The sequence below is a fragment of the Balaenoptera acutorostrata genome, chromosome 2 (assembly GCF_949987535.1).
Source record: "Balaenoptera acutorostrata chromosome 2, mBalAcu1.1, whole genome shotgun sequence".
Classification (NCBI taxonomy): domain Eukaryota; kingdom Metazoa; phylum Chordata; class Mammalia; order Artiodactyla; family Balaenopteridae; genus Balaenoptera; species Balaenoptera acutorostrata.
This window is the reverse complement of record NC_080065.1, coordinates 136,603,989-136,614,573: the sequence shown is the minus strand read 5'-3', so window position 1 is coordinate 136,614,573 and position 10,585 is coordinate 136,603,989. Positions and strand designations below refer to the sequence as shown.

The following is a 10,585-nucleotide window of genomic DNA, read 5'->3' as shown; positions in this document are numbered from 1 at the left end:
CTTTGGCATCTTTTTTTAGAAAATTAGTAACTGATTCTGAAGAGAAACTTTGGGGAAAGGCTGGACTATTTGATCTCTAACATTCTTTCTGGCTGCACTGTTCCACGGACCTATGAAAGTGGAGGCACCTAAAGCACAGGGCTGGGCCTAGTGGGAGGTGAACCCTTCAATCTCCTCTCCCAGGGAAACCGGCAGCCAAGTGTGACTGCCCTAAACCTTAGAGATGCAGCCTTAAAAGAGTCAGCAGCTTCTCAGCATCAATCAGACACTCGGCTGCCTGCCAGGATCCCACGCTGGCTAATACTTAAGCTGGGTAAACAAGGTAGCGAGGGCCTTACCTCCTTAAGGACTCCTATTACCTATTTCTCTAGCGGCTCTTATGGTTGGGTAAGCGACAGGGGCTGAGCAAGACTGGGATCTGATCACGGTGTGAGAAAGGGCCGTCATTAACCCTCTGCTTTGTCTCTCCTTTCTTAGCCTTGCTGCTTCTAAGGAGGCTGAAGCTGCCCGTTCCGCATCCAAGCCTATGTCACCCTCGGATTTCCTGGATAAGCTAATGGGGAGGACCTCTGGATACGATGCCAGGATCAGGCCCAATTTTAAAGGTAGATAAACTTGCCTTTCAGAGCCCCAGGGATCTGCTTTCCTAGATTGTGGCAGCGAGCCGCATGGAATTGTATGCAGATGGTATATACAGGGTATGAATTCCATGACTCTTTCCTCTACCCGAGGCAGATACTGTTAGTCAATTCACAGAGACCAAACAAAGGCTCGGAGAGCCCAACTCAACAGTATCTCTGGTTACCAGAGTCAGTACGTGAATTAAACTTACTTGCTTAGCTCCGGTATAATGGACAAAAGATTAATGTGGAATGTGGAAAAATGGGTTCAAGTTTTGCTTCAGGCACAAAATTACTCTCTGAGCTTAGATAAGCCTCTTGCTTTCGCCGGGCCTCAGTCTCCTCTTCTCTGCAGGCATGGAGTTGGCTGTCTCTGTGGTTTTTAAACTATGCTTCATCGAGTTCTGGGGCTTTTACCCTGTGTCCCAAAAGGGAGAAACAGAGGATGGGATGAGCAAGCCCACCCTTGCTTCTCCCCCAAGCAGCTGCACTTGTATTCGTCTTACATGAGAAGCTTCCAACTACCATTCATCCACTGATAGCTTCCCCTGGATTAACAAATAATTTTGGAACTCTCTTGCCTAATCAGAGTCTCAATCTCAAATGCCTAATAAGGCGATAGGGAGAGACTATGGAGAAATAGAGGAGCAGTCCCCTCGAAAGTGGGCGGCCCCTCCTGAGCCCCAGCGCGTAGTTACCCTACAGGAATGTGGGTCCCGTGCTGCCAGACCACCCAAAAGTCCAAGGAGAGCCAGAAATCAAGATTTACGTGAAACTTCTTGAATCCTAAAACATGTAAATTCAAACAAAACACGTTTGGGAGCCAGATATGCCCTGTGGGTAGCCAGTTTACAAACCATAACTGAAGTGATTTGAGAAGTTTCTTTCAGCTCACAATCCTATGAGATCTTAATGTCTTACATCAAGAGTGGACCAGTTCCCTTTGTCCACTGATGCCTTAGGAGGCTCTAACCATCTCTAACTGCTGGCCAGGTTTTCTGCAGGCACAGTCTTAAGGACCTCCTTGGGAGTCTGTGACCCTGACCTTCCTCCCAGCACCCCTGCAAAAATCTTATTTCAAAGACCCACAGCCAACCTCCTAATCAATTCTTGATTCCAGATGCCCTTCCTCACTGTTCCTTTTGGCTCAAGTCCAAGACCAAACAAGGGCTGCGACAGCTGGTAATGGCTTCCTAGTATCTGCTCACTCTGTCCCCCACCTTCTAAGTCCCCTTCTCAGAGCGCTCTGCAAACAGAAAACAGTCTGGGAAATGCACTGAGGTTTGTTTGGGGGCCCACCTCCCACCCCTGTTTACCTCAAGGTGCCTTGCTCCTGAGGCTGTTATCCTCCAGGATCGTTAGCATAACCTTTCTTCCCTCAAGGACAGGTAAGTCGGCACCCAAGCCCTTCACCAGGGTCACAATCTCAAACACCCCAAACACCCAGAGGGGCCCGGCAGATATGGTACATGATTGAAGCGGGTTGGGGATAAGCAGAGAAAACCAGAAAGCACAGGCCCCTCTAAGGGCTGCCACTTCTCAGCTCCTGCCCAGAGCTGCCAGACAGGAATGCAGGCCCTAGGCATCGGACCTTCCAAGATAAGACTTAAGTCTGGGGATTTATGTGAAATCTTCCAAGTTCGCAGCTAAATCACACCTTTGAAACACCATTGGCCAAATCGAACACATCAGAGAACTGACCACCAGGTTGCATCCGCAGCAGTTTTCAGGAATTCCATCCCACTGCGCCCCCTGGTGGGATCTCTTGGAACTCCAGCCTGAGTAGAAGTGCCTTGGTCTTGCTGGTTTGCTGAACGTGGGTGCATCCAGGGTTCATGTGTTAGTTATCCTTTGTGCATACCACTGTGTTTGGCACAAAGAAGGCCCTCAATAAGCCTGTCATAAATCAATGAATGAACGAATGACCCCACAAATATGCTAAGTAGAGCTGTTAAGTGACTTTCCCAAGTCACACTGCCAAGACTGGGGACTTTAACCCAGCTAGCTGCTCTGACTCAATTCTCTGTCCAATGCTAGTGATTTATTTATTTGCTTATCTCCTGAGTCGTTTATTTATTTACTTACTTACTTAGCAGTGAACATGTTTAAGAAATAAAATTTCACCCAGACTGTAAGACCGTTGAATCGCGGCCCTTCCCCTCCTCGCTTTGAAAACCTTATTCCAAGCACGTGGGCCCAAAATATACAGGACTAGATAATCTCTTAGGCCTCTCGCAACCCTGCGCTGTCTCTAACCCCTACAATCCCCTCGACGATGTGGGCTTTGAGCAACAAATGCAGCTTCTTGGAACCTCACGCCAGGAGACAGGGAGCAAGATTTCTCTACTCTCCCTGCGGTAAGGGCTGAAACATTGGTTGCAGGGGATCCCCTGCCCCTGAGTCCCATGGCCTCGTTCACGCTTCCACCCAGGCACACGTGAGATTCCCAAAAGCCCCCCGCAAACTACAGAGCTCCTGAAAAGGCCAGGCCAAGTAGGCCCAGTGACCCCGACACAACAGGAAGAGGCCTGCCTGCTTTGAAAACTCCTCAGAGTGATTAATCACACAGCAGGTTCCTTCAAGCACTGGAAATTGTGCCTGCTCCTGACTCTCTTGAAGATAGGGGTGCCGGGGAGAGCAGCCTCGGTCTGCAGAACATAGTGGCAATGCAACTCGTAATACTGAAGCAAAGAGCTCAAAAATTGGATTCTAACCCTCCCACTATTTACCTGATATCTGTGACCCAGAGTAAATCACTTAACACATCTGGGCCTCTGTTTCTGCACCTGTACAATGGTCCAGTAGGACCAGGCCCTGTCAGCCTCGGTATTCTATATCTTCGCTAAGACTTTGCATATCACAATGGCTCCCAGGATCAGGGGCACAGCCCAATGCAAACATATACACAGAAGCAAAATTAAACTATAATATTTAATGAAATATATACATTATGCTGCTGCCAAAGGCAGCCAGACTGTAATTTTCTTGGGGATAATTTAATTTCAGATTTATTTCAATGAACCACACCTCCCCATGGGATCATTTTGGCTGGCGTCCTCTTGCACACATAAATCAGGATCTAATTTATATGGGAGTCACAGCACCAGACACTTGCAGGGCCTGGGTGGGAACTCTGTGCATGTCATTTCAAGGCACAGGCAGTAACTCTTTGGGGCATCTTAATGGTATGAAGCTAAATGAAAAGAAAAACCTGGATCTGAGTCTAAATGAGGGGAAAAAAACCCTAGTGGGCCTTTGTTTGGGTGAAAGTGACCAAGGAGGCAGATTCCCGCTCAGCATAAGGACAAAGTTTTTAGCAAGCAGAGCCATCCGACTATGGAAAGGGCTGCTCGAGACGAAATGAGTTCCCCACTGCTGGAGGTGATCAAGCGCTAAGCCTTGAATGGGTAGCAGCAGTTCCTAAACCTGGCTCTGCATGAGGATCACCCAGGTGGCTCGTTAAACAATAAACTCTGGGCTAATCCTCACACGTTTGGGTTCACTGGGTCTGGGTCTGGGCTGAGGAATCTGTAGTTTAACAAGTTTCCCAGATGATGCTACAGCAGACAATCCCGTCTGCACCTCAGTTTGGAAAGCAATAGATTAGGTGACTTTTAAGAGACCTTCCAAAGCACCGAGTGACCAACTAGAGGGGTGACGCAAGAGGGAAGAGATATGTGGATATATGTATAGGTATAGCTGATTCACTTTGTTATAAAGCAGAAACTAACACACCATTGTAAAGCAATTATACTCCAATAAAGATGTTAAAAAAAAAAAAAAGAAAGAGAGACCTTCCAGCCCTGAAATTCTATACAGTAACATCATAATTCAAATGGGTAGCTTCCATAAGGGAATTCCAACCCCATGGAGCTGAGAATGACTGCCCAGATCAAGATCTACTCTACCAAATTGTTGGGGAAATTGCAACCCAGAAAAGGGAAGGGGCGTGTCTCAGGGCAAACGGCCAGGGAGAGCTTGGGGCTATGTCTAAAACCCAGGAATCCTGGCAATCCCTTGGAAGGAAAACCTGGATTCTCACAGCAGGATTGAGTCCCTTTCTATACACCAGGATTTCTGAAAAGAAGGAAGTCTTGGCTGAGTTTGGGTGAAACGCTTGGGCTACTTTTTCAAGAGGAACAGAGAGGAGTGGGTATCAGGAAACTTGGGTTTGAGTCCTGGCTCCACCACTTGCTGGGTAAATAAGCCCAGGTGAGTTACTAAAACTCTCTGTGCTCCACTTACGAAGCTGGGACAGTAACTTTGCCCTGCCAACCTCAGGACCTCATGCGGATCAACAAGAAAGTGGACCTGAAAAAATTCACAAATGGCATGTCACAATCTTCAAGTGAAGGATTATGACCTATTATCCAAGTCCTACCCACCTTCAAGGTCAGCTCAAGGTCATCACCTTCATGACGTCTTCCCTAATGCCTCACTCTTCAGAACCTCTCTCACATCTGGACTCCTACTGCTTCTATGACCCTTACCCACGGTCTCACATTCCTCCCTGGTTATTTTATGCCAGTCCTCTTATCTGCACATGTGGAAGCCCAGTGCTTAAAATCCTGGATTCTGCCACTCTGTGACCTTGAGCATAACCCCTTCCTTTCTCTGAACCTCTTTCAAAAAGTATAGCCATTAAGACCACTAGCTATGGAATTAGATCAATCTGAGCTCAAGCTTGACCATTTACTAGCTGTGTAGCCGTGGACAAATAACCTCTCTGAGCCTCTGTGTGCTCATCTGTAAATTAGAGGGAATAACCATGTCTTCTCATGGAGTTGTTGAGAGGATAGAATGAGATAATGTTAGTAATACTCTCAGCACAACAGCAAAACTTGCTCAGTAAATGGTAGCTGCTGTAATTAATAGTATAAAATGAAGAGACTGGGCTTCAATTGGACAGAGGTCCCTCTAGCAATGAGATTCCGAAGAGCAAATATTCCTCCACTTCCTTCCTGCCCTTGCAGTAGTATTCAAAAAGCTTGCCTGGAAAGTATTTAACAAAGACTTATGGACTTCCTTTGAGGGTCCCTCTGGATGCCTCAGCTGGTAATTCCCATCAGTGTCCATTCTTGGTTCATAAGTTCAAGGCAAGGAACTTGCTGTTCCTTGCGATTCCCAAGATGGCCTCCAAATGTTGTAGCTGTAACCTTTCGGCCACAAATTAGAAGGCAGCCGATGGGGTTTGGGGAAGGGATTTCAACCATATGGCAGGACGATGAGTTATCCTGTTAATGAAAGTACATCCCGGCTCAGCCTCTGGTGTTCTATAACTGGTGCTCACTCGGGGACCAGGGAATCTGGCACAGCAATGCGGCTGGGAGTCCCCGCTGCTCGGGGGTGGGGTGCAGGGCAAGCAAGGGTCTCCTCCACCAAGGGGGATCCATCCCTGAAGTCAAAATCCCACAAACTGGTCCTATCCTGGGGATTTCTTTGTGGCCTTGGAACTAAGCAGGAATCTCTCTTGATTGGCAGGTCCCCCGGTGAACGTGAGCTGCAACATTTTCATCAACAGCTTCGGTTCCATTGCGGAGACAACTATGGTGAGTGAGTCAAAACACAAGCTGCTATTTCCTGCTCGGGATATCTCTCTCCCTGAAATATCTACCCTCTGCGCTGATCTTCCCCAGGGAAGTGGAAAATCTGGTGTTTTTTCAGCTCTTCAGTGGTATACTGTGGGATTTGGACATTTTTACTGTCCTAGTCAATGTTTTGGGTGAAGACATACATCTGAAAATGGCCAAAGAGCTAGCAGGGCTAGCACATGCTCAACACTCAGGATTACAAAAGCAAAATTCTATCAACAGGTGAAAGTTTTAGATTAAAGCAAATGTAAAGACCTGCTTTTAAGTTTAAAATTCAACTGCGGAATAGCAGAAGACTGGTTACAGAAGCTGAAATGGGTATATTGATTCTTCTCTCTACTTTTGTATGTATTTTTAAATTCCCATAGTAAAAAGTTTAAAGTAAATCAGTTACTCTAGAAAAAAAGACTAGAAGGAAAAATACCAAAATGTTAACGGCAGTTATCCCTGGATCGTAGACTTATGCATGATTTCATATCCTTCAGTATTTCTATGTTTTTCTAATCTCTACAAAGAGTAAATCATACATTACTAATTATAAATAAATGTAATGCTACTTTCAATTCCTTTTTCTCAATCCTTACAAAACAAAAAATCAATTATACTTGTTTTGAAGGGAGCAATCTAGCCTGTGAGAAAATAATTGAGGCAGTTTCAATCATCTCTTCATGAGCAGAGGCAGAAGCAGCCAGTCAATCACCAAGCCCTGTAGATGTTACTGCCTTGAAATTCTCTAAACCACCCATCCCCAAATGTCCACCTGACCCTGGTCCAGCTCAGGCTTCCATGGTGCCTGGCCCATATTACTGCAAAGCGTCCCAAGACTTGCATCTTGCCCGCCTCCCATCCATTCTTCCTCACACCGTGGTCTTTCTAAGATACAAACCTAACTACGCCAGTCCCCTGCATTAACGCCTCCCTGTGGACCCCCCTCCCCTTCAGCATTAAGCTTGGAAGGCCCCTCTGATTCTGCTCGGCTGCATCTCTTCCCTTTCGCTTCCCATTCTGGATAAGTGGAATTGTCCGGCGTTCTCCACACGGGCCGTGCTCGCCCTCTGGTTTTCAGCCTTCTCTTGATGCTGCTGAGGTCTCTGCCCAGAGCACCCACTCCAGCCTCCTTTCCATTGCCAACCTCCAGGCTCCCTTAACTCTCTGCTTAGAATGACCTGCACAGGGGGACATATAGTTTTCAAGGGCAGGAGCCCTCTGTGTCCCCCTTTGCCTGGCAAAGCAATAAAGCTATTCTTTAAAAAAAAAAAAAAAGAATGGCCTCCACAGGAAGCCTTCACACTCTAACACGTGTGTACACGTGTGTGAGTTCATGTGTGCGCTTGACCTAAGCCTGCGATGGGTCACTTCTACCCATTCTCGTGACACGTGCTACAATTCCCATAACAGCACTGACCACCTGCACTTACATTCTCACAGTCTGCTCATGTGTCCCTCCTCTCACTATAATGTCAGTTCTCTGGGGGCCAGAATCTCGTCTCATTTCCTGGGGTAATCTCGGCAGCTGGCACAGTGATCTAATAACAGGTCTCAGTCATTTTCTAAAATAAATAAGCCAAATCAGATATATTGTCTGTTGATTCAAACCATTATTTGGTCCTAAACATTTATGGAGATTAGATCTAACCTTCTAGTCCCAGACTGGCAAAAATCACTGAGCTCTGTATGTCATGGGGCAAATGGTCCAAAATCTATTCTCCTGCAGAGAGGCCTGTCTTAATATGGTCAAGAGACCCTGCCCACATCCAAAGGAAAAGCGATCAAATTCCTAAAACTCATAGGACTTTTATCTCCATATGGAGATGGTCTTACCTGTCGGCTAGGAACCAGCGTGGCTGCTTTTCACTGGGCCTCCAGGTTCGAAAGCCAAGTCTTTCCACTCTGTGAATGGATATCTTATTAGAGCTTCTAATGAACTTCTCTGCTTTTCTTCTTCTCCCTCCTAAATCAGAAGTGCACTGACATCTGCATTATTCATAGTCTCTGTGCGGTAGGTGTTGACACTTCCTCTCTTCTTCTGAAACAGTAAAGAGTTATCACACCAAGTCAGGCGCCACCCGGTTATGTTGAGAACTTGGTTATCTGAGGACAGGTGTACATATCTGCACTCCAACACCACCCCCACCTGTTTCCCTGTAATGGTCACACAGAGATCTATTTCCTTGTTACAGATTACTAACGGTGTAGTGGTTGGCCCTTATTTTGTGTAGTGGTTAAAAGCCGAGACTCTGAAGTGACGTAGACCTGGGTTCACTCACTATATGTAAGAAGCTGATTTGGTTCGTATCTTTAAGCCTCAGCTTCATTGTATGTAAAATCCCAGGGGTGATTAACATCATACTACTTCACCAAGTTTTTGTTTTTTTTTACCTCCTCAAGTTATTATGGATGGAAATTATGTGCAGGGAAGTGTTTATCACAGTAAATGCTTCGTTAAGTGCTCTTAATGTTTTCGATGATGATGGTGATGATGGTGGCGATGATGGAGGCTCTGGGCACTGAAGCCCCGAAGCCACCACTGATTAGCTGTGTGATCCTGAGCAATTTCTAGACTTCTCTGAGCCTTACCCTTCTCTGGTATCTCTTTGTCTACCTTTCCAGACTCCATTCCTGCTGCATACTGCTTTCTACAGAGACAGTATAGCGATTAGGACACAGTCTTCCATGCCCAGACAAAATCTGAGGCTCAGCTCTGTGGCTTTGGACAAGGTAGCCTAAGTTAGCCTCCTCATCTGCAGAAGCAGGGGACCAACAGCATCCACCTTGTGACCTGTTGTGAGGATTAGGAGATAAGGCACCAGAAGTGCTAAGTGCAGGGTCTGACACATAGTACACACACAATGAATGTCAGTTATTATTATTAAATGCCGCTTGTAATTTTCAACACATTTTCACACTCATTCTCTCACTTGATTCCTTCACCAAATACTTACTGTAACGACCACTCTACAAAGTAGACATGGCAGACACAATGTTCCCCAATTTACAGCTGAGGAAACCGAGATTTGGTGACATCACATCCCAGAACTAGTTATTGACCGAGCAGGGATTAAGATCCAATCCTTGCAACTGCCAGAACATTGAAGAGCACAGACAGGGGAAATTGAGGGACCCCAGGCCCACAAAGCACACTTAAGCAACAACCTAAGCCTTATCAAAAGTGGAAATCCAACCTCAAATCATGCTAGGCTCAGCATGCCTCAGGAGAAAATAGTAAGTAATCAAAATGGAGATAACCCACAAGGGGAGCGCAGAGAGATGGCCCCCTGGAGTGGAGATCAATAATGTTTAGACAGAACATAAAGGATTGGCGATGAGGTGCTTCTTTGGGAATGGTCCACAGCTGACACAGTTTTGTCCTTATTAACTAAAGTTAATCAAAAGTAGGAGTTGTCATTTTCCTGCTTCCATATTCCATAATATGTGATTTTTTTCTACTGGGTTCTTAATTATCTATATGTGTTTAATTTACATTGCAGACGATTTAGGGGAAAAAACTAAAATCTCAGAGCTAGAAAAAACCTTAAGAAACTATCTAAGTCAGCCTTTACCTTACTAAGAGGGAATCTGGTGGCTAGAGAGGTGACGTCGCCTGAGCAAAGTCACACAGCATGGAACAGGTGTGACAGAAACCCAGGTCCAGTGCTCTTTGCAGTGGCCAAAGTTCCCCTCCCCCTCAGCTTCTTTCTCCCCTAAATCCCACCAACGAAACCCTCTGGACCACTTTCCCATTCAAGCCTGTTTCCTTGTCACTCAGAATACGCTTAGAGAGCAAGAGTGGACTCGCATTAATGTAGTAACAAGGGCAACAACCACACATTAAATGCTACTGTGTGGCAGGCAGTATGCAGAGCACTTCCACGTGTTTCATCTCATTTAGACCTCACAACAACCCCCATGAGCCAGGACATGTTATCCCCATTTTACAGATAAGTAAACTGAGGCTCAGAAAGGTTAGGGCACTTGCATAAGGACATGCAGCTAATCGGTAGCAGAAGTGGGAATTGAATTCAGATCTATACCACCCCAAACCCCACGTTCTCCTGAGCCAAATGTAAACATTTAATTTCCGGATGTTTGGGATTACCCAGCCGTTGCTTGTTTCTTTTCATCATAAAGAAGTTAGAGCTAAAGGGGAACTTCATTGAACAGACATGCTCAGGCCCCCGGACTTTCATCCCAGGGCTCTGCCTCACCAGCCATGCAAAGAGCTGGTCGTGCACCCTGGGTCCATGGTAATATGGACGTAGTCCCAATGTCAGAAACTTTCCAGGCTGTGTCTGTTCTCTAAGAGCAACGGGAGTGCAGAGCCACTCTGTAAACAGCTGGAGTCCCCAGGCCTGACTGTCTGCCTCTCAGAGCCTG

The 10,585-nt window shown here is 46.2% G+C and overlaps 1 protein-coding gene across 1 annotated transcript in view; it reads left to right on the top strand.

Annotated features, from left to right (window-relative positions):
* The first annotated feature begins 379 nt into the window (after nt 1-379).
* Nucleotides 380-10,585, top strand: part of GLRA1 (glycine receptor alpha 1) — a 50,260-nt gene continuing 40,054 nt past the window's right edge. Inside the window, exons 1-3 of the mRNA XM_057540402.1 lie at nt 380-387; nt 478-605; nt 6,102-6,169. Of these exons, the coding sequence (XP_057396385.1) occupies nt 380-387; nt 478-605; nt 6,102-6,169 (204 nt within the window). The remainder of the gene's footprint in view (nt 388-477; nt 606-6,101; nt 6,170-10,585) is intronic.